Source organism: Triplophysa rosa, linkage group LG16 (genome assembly GCF_024868665.1).
Source record: "Triplophysa rosa linkage group LG16, Trosa_1v2, whole genome shotgun sequence".
In the NCBI taxonomy this organism is placed as follows: Eukaryota; Metazoa; Chordata; class Actinopteri; order Cypriniformes; family Nemacheilidae; genus Triplophysa; species Triplophysa rosa.
The window spans coordinates 20,902-35,908 of NC_079905.1; the positions used below are offsets into that span (position 1 = coordinate 20,902).

At 47.2% G+C, this 15,007-nt stretch overlaps 2 protein-coding genes across 2 annotated transcripts in view; both read right to left on the minus strand.

Annotated features, from left to right (window-relative positions):
• Positions 1-10,997, minus strand: part of LOC130567310 (venom phosphodiesterase 1) — a 31,116-nt gene extending 20,119 nt beyond the window's left edge. The window contains exons 1-9 of the mRNA XM_057355319.1: positions 10,907-10,997; positions 10,690-10,780; positions 10,441-10,572; positions 10,239-10,364; positions 10,093-10,153; positions 9,837-9,934; positions 9,674-9,753; positions 9,462-9,581; positions 9,270-9,379 (exon numbers count right to left, since the gene is read on the minus strand). Coding sequence (XP_057211302.1) covers positions 9,270-9,379; positions 9,462-9,581; positions 9,674-9,753; positions 9,837-9,934; positions 10,093-10,153; positions 10,239-10,364; positions 10,441-10,572; positions 10,690-10,780; positions 10,907-10,939 — 851 coding nt within the window. The 5' untranslated portion in view covers positions 10,940-10,997. The remainder of the gene's footprint in view (positions 1-9,269; positions 9,380-9,461; positions 9,582-9,673; positions 9,754-9,836; positions 9,935-10,092; positions 10,154-10,238; positions 10,365-10,440; positions 10,573-10,689; positions 10,781-10,906) is intronic.
• Positions 10,998-14,087: 3,090 nt separating this feature from the next.
• Positions 14,088-15,007, minus strand: part of enpp2l (ectonucleotide pyrophosphatase/phosphodiesterase 2-like) — a 26,455-nt gene continuing 25,535 nt past the window's right edge. Inside the window, exon 25 of the mRNA XM_057354175.1 lies at positions 14,088-14,648. Within this exon, the coding sequence (XP_057210158.1) occupies positions 14,478-14,648 (171 nt within the window). The 3' untranslated portion in view covers positions 14,088-14,477. The remainder of the gene's footprint in view (positions 14,649-15,007) is intronic.

A 15,007-nucleotide genomic window follows, 5' to 3' on the forward strand; every position in this document is an offset into this window, starting at 1 on the left:
GCCGTCAGCTCCGGTCTCTTCCCCGACTTTCTCTGCCTCGCTGCTTTTAAGCCTCTCCACGCCAGTTACTGGAACAATGCACAGGTGTTCATTATTTGTGTGAGCGCCACTCACTCACCGCTCGTCTCCTCACTCTCTCTCCTGCTGCAGACTTCGCTGAACCACGCCCCCCTTGCCACATACCCCCACCGCCCGACTCAGGCCGGGGAGCCATCCGGCCTGCAGTCCTCCCCCCCCCTTGCCGGGAGAGGAAGTCGGCCACAGCCATCTGTGCACCCGGCCTGTGGACCACCTTGAATTTAAAAGGCTGTAAAGCAAGATACCAACGGGTGATCCGGGCATTGGTGTCTTTCATGCGGTGGAGACATTGGAGGGGAGCGTGGTCTGAACAGAGGGTGAACTCCTGACCCAGCAGGTAGTATCTGAGGGTGAGGACGGCCCACCGGATAGCCAAACACTCCTTCTCTATGGTGCTGTACCTAGCTTCCCTCTTTGAGAGCTTGCGGCTCAGGTACAGCACCGGCCGATCCTCACCCTCCACCAGCTGGGACAGTACTGCGCCCAGCCCTCTGTCCGACGCGTCGGTCTGCAGGATAAAAGGGAGAGAAAAGTTAGGGGAATGCAAGAGCGGCCCACCACACAGGGCAGCCTTCAACATGGTAAAAGCCTGCTGGCACTGCTCCGTCCACTGGACCGTATCGGGTACTTCCTTTTTAGTGAGATCAGTCAGCGGGTTGGTGAGCTCCGAATATTTAGGCACAAACAGTCTATAATATCCCGCCAACCCCAGCAACTGTCTCACCTCCTTTTTGGTCTTAGGCCTCGGGCAGGCCGCAATCGCTGCGGTCTTATCAATTTGGGGACGCACCTGCCCATGACCCAAGTGGAAGCCCAGATACTTGACCTCCACCCGCCCAATCGCACACTTCTTCGGATTAGCTGTGAGCCCAGCCTCCCTCAGCGACCTCAGGACCGCTCTCAAATGCTCCATATGCCGCTGCCAATCGTTACTATGGATAATAATATCGTCTAGGTAAGCAGCGGCATACGTCGCATGGGGTCGGAGGACACGGTCCATGAGGCGCTGGAAGGTAGCCGGGGCTCCAAACAATCCGAACGGAAGGGTTACAAATTGGTGTAATCCGAACGGCGTGGTGAAGGCTGTCTTTTCTTTGGATACTGGTGTTAGGGGGATCTGCCAGTACCCTTTTGTTAAGTCCAGTGTCGAATAAAAATGAGCCGAGCCGAGCCGGTCCAACAATTCGTCGACCCGGGGCATTGGGTAAGCGTCGAATTTCGACACTGAATTCACCTTGCGGTAGTCCACGCAGAACCTGACCGAGCCGTCCGTTTTGGGAACCAAAACTATCGGGCTCGCCCAGTCACTGTTGGACTCTTCTATTACCCCCAAATCTAGCATGGCCTCTAATTCTGCCTGAACAACCTTTTTTTTGTGTTCGGGTAAACGGTAGGCTCTACTACGCACCACTACCCCCGGTTCGGTTTCGACATGGTGCCGTATGAGATTCGTTCGGCCTGGAATGGGAGAAAACACATCGGCAAACTCCGCCTGTAGGCGGGCCATGTCAGTGAGCTGTGAGGGTGAGAGGTGGTCCCCCCGGGGCCAGAGCAATGGAATGCGGTTTAACATTCGCTTCTGGACCAAGATCCTCCTCTGCGGATACCACCGTCGCCAGCATCACTGCCTCGTCCTCGCTCCATTTTTTAAGGAGGTTGAGGTGATAAATCTGACGTGCACCCCCCCTATCAGCCCGAATAACCTCATAGTCGAGATCCCCGACTTGCCGTGTGACCTCAAAGGGTCCTTGCCACTTCGCAAGTAATTTAGAGTTAGATGTTGGGAGCAACACAAGTACCTTCTCTCCCGGTGTGAATTTCCTCAGGTTAGAACCCCGATTATACAGACGGCTTTGTTTGTCCTGAGCCTGTAGCAAATTCTCCATCGACAGCCGCCCCAGTGTCCGGAGTTTTACTCTCAAGTCCAGGACATACTGAATCTCATTTTTACTGGTGGAAGGCCCGTCCTCCCAGTTCTCCTTCAGGACGTCCAGCACCCCCCGGGGCTGGCGTCCATACAGGAGTTCGAAGGGGGAAAACCCCGTGGAGGCTTGGGGGACCTCTCGTACTGCGAATAAGAGAGGCTCTAACCATTTATCCCAATTTTTTGGCGTCCTCGTGGACGAACTTACGAATCATGGTTTTCAACGTGCGATTAAATCGTTCCACCAGTCCGTCGGTCTGTGGGTGGAAGACGCTGGTGCGAATCGATTTAATGCCCAATAATTCGTACAATTCGCGTAATGTACGTGACATGAACGCCGTGCCTTGGTCGGTGAGGATCTCGCGGGGGATCCCCACCTGGGAGATGATCCGAAACAGTGCGTCCGCCACACTTTTCGTGGAAATGCTGCGGAGTGGCACTGCTTCGGGATATCGCGTTGCATAGTCCACCAGAACCAATGCAAAGCGATATCCCCGTGCAGATCGCTCTAATGGCCCGATGAGGTCCATGCCAATTCTCTCGAAGGGGACCTGCATCAACGGAAGAGGGCGCAAAGGCGCTTTTGGGGTGGTCGGTGGGTTTACCAACTGACATTCGCGGCAAGACGCGCACCACCTGCGCACGTTGTCGTGAATGCCCGGCCAAAAGAATCGGGCCATGAGGCGAGACAGTGTATTACCCTGCCCTAAGTGCCCTGCCATTGGGTTACTATGAGCCGCCTGAAAAAGCATTTCCCGACGGTTTTTTGGAATCAACAATTGGGTTATATCCTCTTTCATCTGGGTGTCTTGGGTCACCTCATATAACCGATTCTTTCTTATAGCAAAATACGGATAGGAGAGGGGCCGCGTGGGCTGAACCAGCTGTCCGTCAATGGATGCAACCTGCTCAAACGCCCTTTCCAGCGTCGCATCCTGAGCCTGCTCGAGGGGAAAGTCATCGCGATCTGAGAGTACCACCCTTTCAATCTCGCGCGCCTCCCCGGAGTCTGGCTCCGACGGACCCGGCACCACACTGCCCACATGCACCCCACTTCCCTTACCGTGCTTCGTTCGCCAAGAGGCATCCGCACACAATAACCTCAGTAATTTAGGGAAAAGCGGCCAATTCGTCCCCAGAATAAGCGGATGCCGGAGGTGAGGACTAACCGCCACCTCTACACTATGCTTTTTCCCCCTGAATTTGATGGGCAGGCTCAACAAAGGGTATTTCACCACATCCCCGTGCACACACCGCACCCTAACCTCGCGGCTTTTACCCCATGCCCCGAGACGAACCAGGCTTTGGTGGATGGAGGTCTGGTTGCAACCCGAATCCACCAAAGCCTGGTATGTACCCCCCCAATACTCACGGGTATTTGGTACAGGCCAGCCGGACCAGGGGCAGCTCGTGGCTCGTCGGGGACCCGGATCATGGTCCCCACATCCATCACCGGGCAACGATCTATGAAATGGTCCGGGTCCCCGCAGCGCCAACAAGCCGGCCCAGGCTTTCCCGCCACCCCAATGGCAGGGAGTGGGCTCACCAACTGGCGTGGGGAGGAAGAGGCAGACGGGTTGTAAGGCATGGTGTAGGGGTGGCCGCTCGTCTCCGGCGCGGCGGACCTGCCGGCCCCGGTTCCCCCTCCGTCGGTCGGTCCGGTCGGGTAACTTCCGCGTCCCCGGAGCCCTCCCCTCGGCGGGATCGGTGGCCTGGTCCGTGGTGCTGGTATTGGGCGAGCTGCCGGTGTGGGGAGAGAGACCGCTGGCAAAACTTCCCCGATTCCAGGGCACGCAACCAGGTGGTCTTCCGCCAGCTGGATGGCCGAGTCCAGCGACGTCGGACGGTGGCACTGGACCCAGGCCGCTGTTCTCCGGGGCAGACAGGTCGTGAACTGCTCCAGTACCACCTTATCCACGATGCCCGCGACGTCGCTATCTCCGGCCATCAGCCATTTGCGGCAGGAGTCCCGGAGCTGCTGAGCTAGCAGGTAGGGTCGACCGGTTTCCGCCAACCCCAGCGATCGGAATCGCTGGCGATACTCCTCAGGGCTCCGGCCGACCCGCTGCAAGATGGCCTTCTTCAGCTCAGCGTACACCAGGAGATTCTCCGGGGGTAACTGCTGCGCCGCCACCTGGGCCTCTCCAGAAATGAGTGGGATGAGGTGTAGGGCCCACCCCCTCGCGACCGCTACTCACTCAAAAAGACTGAGGAAGGCCTCGGGATCATCCTGTGGGCCCATTTTCTGGAGGACCAGGTCGGCGCGAGGCCCCGTCCGAACCTCCCGGTGCACCCAGCTCCGGAACGACTCGCGGTCCTCTTGCTGAGCCAGGAGGACCGCCTGGAACCATACATCCTGGTCCTCCCAGAGCTGCAGCAACGCTCTATGCTGTTCATGATGGAGGACCGCGAGCGAAGAGATCACCTCCGCAAACGGCGAACCGGACGGACCCGCCCCCCCGGTCGCGGCACTCCTACTTCCTTCCATCCCGGGTTTCGGCACCACTGTAACAAGACTTCAACAGGACAGGAAGGAAGAGGCTGGAATCAGGGTCGAGCTGACGACTAAGAACTTTTATTTAAACAAAAATAACACACACGCTGTACGCGCCTATTCAAAACACTTGCCACTGCTGTGGCTGAACAGTCTTTCTCGTGGTCAAAGCCTCCCGCTTTACTTCCTCTGGCTATTCGTGCAGAGCCACTGGCCACCAGCCGTCAGCTCCGGTCTCTTCCCCGACTGTCTCTGCCTCGCTGCTTTTAAGCCTCTCCACGCCAGTTACTGGAACAATGCACAGGTGTTCATTATTTGTCTGAGCGCCACTCACTCACCGCTCGTCTCCTCACTCTCTCTCCTGCTGCAGACTTCGCTGAACCACGCCCCCCTTGCCACACCGTGCTATATAAATAAAGGTGTATTATATTCTATTGTGTTGACATGCCGGACAGAAGGGGGTGGGGTTCGCTGTAACTCATTATCATTTAAAGAGACATGCACCAAAACGGGATGCTGTGAGCAGAGCTGTTTTTGACGAGGCAAGAAGGGTTTTGTTTACACAGCCATTGAGTGTTTTTAAGCGAAATATGTTCCAGACATTTCATGAAGACCCTAATAAATCATACCATCTTGTTAAAAGTGCTCGTCTGAGGAGACCTTTAAAAATTCAGTCTATCCACATGAGATACATATTAAACGGAAGCTCAGACTCTGACCTCTACGTAGACCCCTTATTTGTCCAAATAGGCCAATCAGAGGCTGAGATATGGCAATGAGCAACAGGGGAGGTGGAGCAAAACACCACAAGTTTGGCTTGTCACATGCACTTCTGAGAGGTTGACTATGAAATTACACAAAACTATTATGGGTTATGGAGTCTGTTTAAAATTGGGTATGCCAAATTCAGGCAGAAATTACGAAAAAAGAACACATGAGTTGCTTGAGAATAATAATTGAATACCACATGATAGAGAGAAAATGCATTTTTCCTCTATTTGTTGAGATCTGTTGGAATCAAGAACAGCTCCTACTGTGCGCGAGTGTTGATCTCGCTGCCAGCACGGGTGCTTTTCTCTCGGCATCTGTTCCTTTAAGCAAGCGGCAGTGAGCTGACCATATTAAGCTCACCGGAGAATGCAAACATGACGGTATTTCCAAGAGTGAACCGTCTGTTTTATGCATTTAGCTATACATTGCATGTTGTTCCGCTTACGTCTCGCCCAGAATAACTCGGGCAGTCGTTAGAGTCTATGTAAGAGCAGGACGTACCTGATCAGTGATTAAGTGCGAGATCTAATGTTACTTCTCTTATCGGCATTAAAGGAATACTTTTGAAATGGTTTAAATCTTATTTATCCGACCGTTTTCAATTTGTAGCAATAAACAATGAGGTGTCACGCAAATCGCAAGTCCAGTACAGTGTACCACAGGGCTCAGTCTTAGGGCCTCTGCTCTTCGCATTATACATGCTACCTCTAGGAGATATAATAAAGCGACACGGAGTTAGCTTTCACTGTTATGCTGATGATACTCAACTTTATATCTCCTCGAAGCCTCATGAAACACAGCAGTTCCATCGAATAATGGAATGCATAGTCGATATAAAAAACTGGATGAGTAACAACTTTTTATTACTGAACTCGGACAAAACGGAAGTGTTACTTATTGGACCGAAAACTGCTATAAGTAACAACCAAGAATACTGTTTAACTATTGACGGATGTTCCATAAAACCCTCGTCGTCAGCAAAGAATCTTGGCGTTCTATTCGATAGTAATCTGTCATTTGAGAGCCACGTCGCCAACACCTGTAAAATTGCGTTTTTCCATCTTAAGAATATATCTAAACTACGTCATATGCTGTCAATCTCAGATGCAGAGAAGTTAATTCATGCATTCATGACATCAAGACTAGATTACTGTAATGCACTGTTAGGTGGTTGCCCTGCAGGCTTATTACAAAAACTCCAATTGGTCCAAAACGCGGCAGCTCGAGTTCTTACACGTACAAAAAAGTATGAACATATTAGCCCGGTTCTGTCAACCTTGCACTGGTTACCTATAAAGCATCGCGTTAACTTTAAAATCTTGCTTATTACCTATAAAGCCTTACATGGTTTAGCTCCTCAGTACTTGAATGAACTCCTTTTGTATTACAGTCCTTCACGTGCATTACGCTCTCAGGCGTCCTGTCAGTTGGTAATACCTAGAATTTCAAAATCAAGTGCAGGTGGTAGATCCTTTTCCTATCTAGCGCCTAAACTTTGGAATAGTCTTCCCTGCACTGTCCGGGAGGCAGACACACTCTGTCAGTTTAAATCTAGACTAAAGACGCATCTTTTTAATCTTGCATACACTACTCTTCCATAATATAAATCTTTAGAGGGTTTAGGCTGCATTAGTTAGATCAACCGGAACCAAAAACACAACTGATGTACTTGTTGCATCAAAGAGTACAGAACAGTACTCTACTCTCAGCCAGTCTTGTCTCATTGTTCCAAGGTTACCACAGCGAGCAGGATGCAGTTCATGGCCTGACCTGATGGTAGAGCGGAGAATGGGAAGTGGGGACCTGACAAGAGCTGAGATGATAGAGCTGGATAAAGAAGGACGCGGTCTCTTGACATGTCTTCACCACAAAATTTCAAATGCTATTAGATTATTAATGATAATCTTAAACTACAATTTATTTTATTATTAAGTTTATTTATTTTATTTAGCCTTGTTGTGCAAGCTCTCTGGAGCTTGTGCAGAGGCAGCAGCTTTTGCCAGAGGGGAACTGGAATCCCCTGGTTGGGCCTGGGTTCTCCTGAGTTTTTTTTTCTCGATTAGAGTTTTGGGTTCCTCGCCACCGTTTGCATACTGTTTTTGCACTATCTGCCTGACCGGGGGGGCTGCTTTAGAATTTTATAGTTTTACTTAATTAATATTGCATATAGGAATTTATAGTCTGTTATATTTGACCTGTGCTTCTCTCTCCTTTATCTTAAATGTGTGCTCTCACTGAGCGTGTGTGTGTGCGTTCATGTTTGTATATCCCGTTGGGGACCTAAACCTGAATACACACCAACACATGGGGACTCGTGTCACCGTGGGGACCAAAATTGTACAGAACAATATTTTTTACAAATCTAAAAATGCAGAAAGTGTTCTATGATCTTTAGGTTTAGGGATAGGGTTAGGGATAGGGGATAGAATATACAGTTTCTACAGTATAAAAACATTACGCCTATGGACTGTCCCCACGGGGATAGTCAACCAAAGCCTTGTGCGTACTTGTTTGTGTACGTGTGTGTGTGCGTGTCCGTGTGTGTGTGTCTGTGTCTGTGTGTTAGTACGTGTGCATATTGTGTGTGTGTGGAGTGTTTTGTATGTGGGTATGTCTGTCTTCTTTGTTTTCACCTTTTTCTTGTTTTTACAGGTATAACTTTAATTGTTTTGCTTATAGTCAATATGTCTCATGTGCAGCTGCTTTGTAACAATGAAAATTGTAAAAGCGCTATATAAATAAAGTTGAGTTGAGTTGTCTGCACGACGCGAACACCGTGTATCAGACATTGCAAGCCAGAAGTAAGTTTACACCTGGATGTTATTGTAATTGGCAAATAGACGCTTGCAGAATAGTCACAACAGTGTTTTGCGTTATTCACATGAGCGGTGGAATCGCATCCGCTCCACCAATGAAATTGCCCGTGTTTTCCCTTTGAAAATGAACTAGACAATCGCGATAGCCGCGTACCGTGCGAATCCACCGTAGTGAACTTTGGGTGACACTCTCATTATCGCGTTTATCATCAAGTGCTGCTGTTTGCGCTCTGCTTGCTTAAACTCATCAACAGGGTTCTCAAGATTCCGCGAGTCATTTCAAGCAGTTCACATAAACCGTACCTCATTTATCACCCTAAGAAGGGATGTAAGGGGATACATTTCCCACACCGTACATTTAATATACGAGGTGCATACGGAGGGAGTTCTCTGCCGAGTTCATGGATGTCGAGAGTTATACAATTAAAAGTGTGTTCAGGTAAATCGTGTGATCCTTCTGCAAGCATTTAATCGTATGCGATCATGATAGTGAGAGCTGATGTGTAGGGTAAGCTACAGTATATAGCCCAAATTGTACATAATGCAATGTATATCTGCTTGCTCATTCATGTCGGGTGCTATTTGTTGCAGGGTGTATGCTTCCCCTGCCAGCTTAACTGCTAGTTTAACCCAGTGTCTGCATAATGAGGCTCGTTCTTTATGCTATTTAGACATGCTTATTTGTTTGGGGGAATGATTTTGTTTTGGTGGCAATAATTTTGCTTTGGAGGACATGAATTGCTGCGCTCCTGCTATGTCCATGCAAGGCTGCATGGACAGGCAGAGAGTTTGCCCGGAACAGTTTCATTCTGCCAAACTAAATATATGCTATCGTTAAATAATTGACGACAGTGGTCCCGACAGAAAAGTCTTTTTCATAGGACTGACAACATATACAATAATGTTTCTCACTTTCAGCAGTGTTTTATGAAATTTGGAGGGGTTTCCTGGAGTATGACACAAACATGTTGTATTTACACCACATATACTGTATATATATATATATATATACAGTATATATATATAGTGATATATTGTGCATTTAAAATTGGGTTTGCCAAATTCAGGCAGAAATCCAAAAATGGCCCAGAGTTAAACAGGTTAAGTATTGTAAATACTGGTTAACGTTAAAGTAACAAGTAGTCCATATTAGTTTTTTGTGTTTTTGTTTGTGTTGTAAACAAACCCGTTGTAATTCATGTAGATATCTGGAAAAGTTCCATTTATGGCCACATCAGATCCAGGCCAGAAGAACGTCCCTGCCTTCAGCCCCTGATACCTCACTGTGTTCCAGATCTGAGGATATGGGGTCAGAGCACAGCCAATCAGCAACAAGCTGTGTGTGTGCGTGCGTGCGTGCGTGCGTGCATGTGTGTACCGGTTGTCCTTGGTACCATCTTGGATTGTCTTTCTCACTGTTGGAGAGGTTGAATGATGCGTCAAACATAGGGTCATACATGTTGTTATCCACCAGACCATGTGACTCAGCATACAGACCCTACACACAACAACACAACAGTGAATGTGTGAAGTGGATGCACAGATCTCAGACAGAGGAAAGTGTGTGTGTGTGTGGTTGAAGTGACTCACTGTGACTATGGAGTAGTGATTGGGGAAAGTTTTACTGGGAAACCCAGCCTGCATGAAGGGTGTCGATGTGCCACATTTTCCTAAAACACACAACCACACATGCGGCTGATTGACACTGTACACACTCTTCATGAGTTGTGTATTTGTTTGTGTTCACACTCACTCATCTTGTCCAGTACAGGCACCAGTGACGACCACGTCTGCAGATATTCAGCTCTAAACCCGTCTAAAGACACCAGCAACAGCGGCTGCTTCTGAAAACTAACACACGCACAAACACGCAGATGTAAGGATTTGGGTGTGTCTGTGGTGTGTTGTTCCTATACATCTCCGTGTCATAATATTGGTTTAAGAATCCCAGTACTGATCAGAGTGTTGAGGTGAAAAACCGATGATGTGCGTGCGTGCGTGTATTTTACCTGGCTGGGCACTGAGGTGAGCTCATGTTGATACATTGATCCTGAACCCACTGTGTGTCTCCTGCAGGAATCATCATCATCATCATCATCATCATGTACAGTCACACATACACAAATCCTGAATGCACGTGTGTTGATGTTGTCACCTTTACAGATGATGTGATAGTTTGAGCAGCAGTCGGCAGCGCTGACACAGTCATGAGAACAGTGACATTTACTGTCAGACAGACGAGTTTCTCCACAGCGCACGGCTGAACACTCCCAACTCTGAGCTAACACACACAACATCGTTCAAGTCACACAACAGCTCAGAGCTGATCTACATCCAGCGGTGTACACCTCACTTACTGGGCTGGAGACAGGTGTCCTGGTAGTCATAGCAACAGTTGTCACTGGTGACACACTGTTCATCACAGCGACAGTCTGCCGAGTTCTCATCCAACGGCTCATAACAGCGATTTCTACACGACATCGACACATCTGACACAAACACACAGTTAAAGTCAGTGTTCGTGTGTATGTAGAGTTGTGTGTGTGTGTGTGTGTGTGTGTGTGTGTGTGCGTGTGCGTGCGCGTGCGTGTGTGTGTGTGTGTCACCTTTATTCCTACAGTTCTGTAGCTGAAGACCGAGACCCAAACCCAAACCTAATATGATTGCCACCACAGAGACGGCCAACACCACCGAAATCTACACACACACACGTTTACAAGCAAAATAATAATACAAATCACAAGCACGATACACAAGTGTTAGTGTGTGATGAAATGATGTCTTTCAGTCTAATGAGGATGAATGAAATGAGTCTGGACTCACCAGCACAACTTTCTTCCTCTTCCTGAAGTCCATGTCGATCGATGTCCAGATGAAACACACACTCACGTACACAGTCAGTCTGTCACTTCTGCACACACACACACATACACCTCATAAAGATCAAGATATCTGATCTTTATGAGATGTGTGTGTGTGTGTGTGTGTGTGTGTGTGTTACTTTACAACCGCACATTCACACCGCCGGCTTCTCAGAGAACAGTTAACAAAGAACTTTTGGACTTTTGTCTTCAACATCAAGATTTGACATCAGAATATTTAGTGACAGTGTGACACTCTTGTCGTACATTCTCCATTAACACGAAACCACACAACAACATTACAGAAGAATGAGAGAAATATTGTTTAAAATAGACTTGCGTTGTGAGTGTGATGTTCTTCATTGAATAAATTATTTTAGAAAATTGAACGTTGTTTAATGTATTCATCGCATACGCTGAGTGAAAATTTATGAAAGATTGAAATCAATCACAGTTATTTAATGAAGGAAGCACACAAATACCTGCCGATCGTAATAACTGTGAAAACCCTGAAATAAAGAATAGACAATAATTTGACACAATGGCAATGATTTAATTATATTACAATTGTATATGGTTATAATTAGAAACTCCAACAAGTCCAAAACGCGGCAACTGGAGTTCTTACACGAACAGAACAGCATGAGCACATTAGCTCGCTCCTGTCGACGTTACACTGGTTACTGTCGGTACACGATCCGGGATGCCTGCACGATCCGTTCTGCGCATGCGCATAATGACGTAGTAAACAACGTCACGGTTTCCCTACACTATTGGTATCACTCATGCGATGAAACACTTCACCAGACGGCACAACTGGCGGCATATTTTTGTAGGCTACATTGTGTTTTTCATTTAACAGTTCACGGCGGGTCTATTTTGATGTTTTAAAATGTAGCTTACGCTATGCATTACGATGTGTTTACGTGGTTGCCAATCCAAAATAATAAAGGAGTTACATGAACATACACGATTTTGGTTACATGTGGAATAAAGTCTGAGTCTTTCTGTCACTGCAAACCTTCAGTTTCCTCCATACTCCCCTTTGCGATTCATTGCTGCATGGCATTAGGCCTACTTAACTTGCCGTGTTTCGATCTGAGGTCAGTAGTATTGTCAAAGACGGTTTTTATTAAAAGCTGCTAATATTAGTTAACTTTAAATCGACTCATTTTGTATTAGTATGGGTCTATATATAGGCTAATATATCTATCTATATAATCTAAATGAGGAATAATCCCTTCAATGGTGTTTAGAGAACACAATAAGGAACATAATATGCATTTCTGCCTAGACTATCTGCATTTACATGAAGAAAGAACTACAAACAAGTCTGGGGAAACGTTACAGAGTATTTCAACGCAGTGTGCGCACAGAAGTGACATGAGACCAGAGGTGGACAGTAGTGAAAGTCGCGGTACAAAGGTGCTCAAGCGTGGAACAGATCGTGCAGTGTCGTCGCTAAACATAATTATCTACTACGTCATTATGCGCATGCGCGGACGGGTCGTGCAGGCATCCCGGATCGTGTACCGACAGTTACCTATAAAGCATCACACTGACTACCTCTGAGGCCCTACACGCTTGATCTTCTCAGTACTTGAGCGCTTCTACTATACACCATACAGTCCCTCACGGTCACTACGCTCTTTGGGCTCTGGTCAGTTGGCAACACCTAGAGTTTCTTCCCCTATCTAGCACCCAAACTTCTGAATAGCGTGCGGGAGTCAGTGTAAATCTAGATTAAAGACGCATCTCTTCAAGCTTGCGTACACAACACGTCTAGAACACGAATCCTCTGAGGGATCGTTAGGCTGCATTATTAGATCAAGCGGAACCAGGAACACTTCCACTGATGCACTTGTAGAACTTCTCTCACTGTTCTGAGGTCTGTAACCAGTCCAGATGGTGGAGCTGAAAGAGGGAGGCAGCGACCTGAAATGTCCCCACTACACAACAAAATTGCAACTGCAATAAGAATATGAATGTTATGTATTTCAGTATTATAAGAAATACCAAAGAAGAGACGGGACTACATATTAATCAGGGGCTTGCAGTCTTTATTTCGTCTTGTCACACTGAACGCCAAAATTACGGCAGTTACGTAACAACCACGTAACGCCGGAGAGTGAAGGCATAACAAAAAGGTCAATTCGCGTTTCGTAAATACACAACAATGAAGATAATATTAAATCTATCATCTAGCGCTTTTTCTGTGGTTTATTTAGTCAGTTGTGTAAGCGCTGTGGAGCTTGTAGAGATGCATCAGTGGTGTCCGAGGAGAACTGGTTCCTCTGGCGGGTCAGGGTTCTCCAGAGGTTTCTTCTCCACTGGAGTTTTGGGTTCCTCGCCACTGTGGGCCCGCTGGCTGCACTGGTTTTGCTCACCGGGGAGCTGCTGACATCCGCTTTAGGATTGTGTACTTGTTCATATGAATTTAAATGTAATTATTACCACCCCATATACAGTAGGAATTGATAGTCTGCATAATATATGACCAGTTTCTCTTCTTTTATCTTCTGTCTGTGTGTGCGTAATGTTCAGTGTGTGTGGGCAAGCGTATGGGTTGTGTGTCTGTGCCTGTTTTTCGTGTATGTGTGCGTGTCCTTCTGCGTCATGTGAGTGTGTGTGTGCACTGTATATTTTGTGTGTCTTGTGTGAATGAGAGTGTATCTAGTCACTTTGCTCTATTTTATACATTTAATGCATTGCTTATAGTTCACATGTTTTCATGTACAGCTGCTTTGTAACAATTAAAATGATCAAAAGTGCTTTATAAATAAAGTTGAGTTATCAGTTCAGTTTTTATAGTCGTGACACGCTGTTAATGTTTGAGCGTGCAGAGCGTTTGATTTGACATTATCTGCTAATAAAAAGGGTCAAGGGTCAGAAAGAAATCTCACAGATCTGACTCCTGATGTAAAATGAATGAGTTTGTCAGATCAGTGTGAATTTATTGGACACGAATGAAAACGTAAAGGAGTAACATGAAGAGAAATGAGAAGAGCAGAGACAGGAACATGTTGTCTGGTCCGGTTTAACTGAACTGTTGAAGGTTTACATCTGTTCACTGGGAACCGTTGTGTTACTGTCAACGATCTGTGGTGTGTTGTTGTTGTATGAAAACACACAAACGGAAAGTCTTTTTCTGACAGTATGATAATTTATTGATGTAGAAACAGAGGTCTGTTAGTGAGATAACATCACTTCCTCCGCTCTGACGCTACATTCACATGACACCAGAATTACTGTGAAGATTTTGCCATGATGTGAAGTCCAGATGAGGTCACTATCATTAAACACAAATTCACTACTGCTTTTGCACGTGTGTGCACAGGCGTTACGCAACACAAGGACAAATGCACAACAGACACACACGCACAGATACACACTCGCTGTTTTAATGTAAGCTGAACTCTGGATGCGCTGTCGATGTGTTGTGAGATGTGTGACGGTTTGATCATTATTAGTTGAAGGTGAATAATAAATATGACAGTGTATAAAACGATACAGTGAATGCTCCGGGTGTGTCGTTACACGTCCTCCTCAAACGTCTGCATGTGTGTTTTGAGCGCCAGCACACGCGTGTACGGCAGCGCGGTGGAGCGGTAGAAGTCCAGACCCGTTAGTATCTCAACGTCTCGCACACGTGCCGTGTGTAACTTCAGCAGATCCTCCACCCAGCGGGACTCGTCCTCAGAGTTCTGTGAGAAACACAACAGGGTCAAAGGTCACAGGAGAGATACCTGAGCTTATCAAACAGGGTCAAAGGTCACAGCTAAAGTTCTTGAGGTTACAGCAGAGGAATTCTCATTCTAAATCATATCTCTCTCTCGCTCTCTCTCTCACTCACTCACTCACTCACTCACTCACTCACTCACTCACTCACTCACTCACTCTGTCTCTCACTCTGTCTCTGTCTGTCTCTCTCTCTCTCTCACTCTCTCACTCACTCACTCACTCACTCACTCACTCACTCTCTCTCTCTCTCTCTCTCTCTCTCTCTCTCTCTCTCTCTCTCTCTCTCACTCTCTCTCTGTGTGTCTCTCTCTCTCTCTCTTTC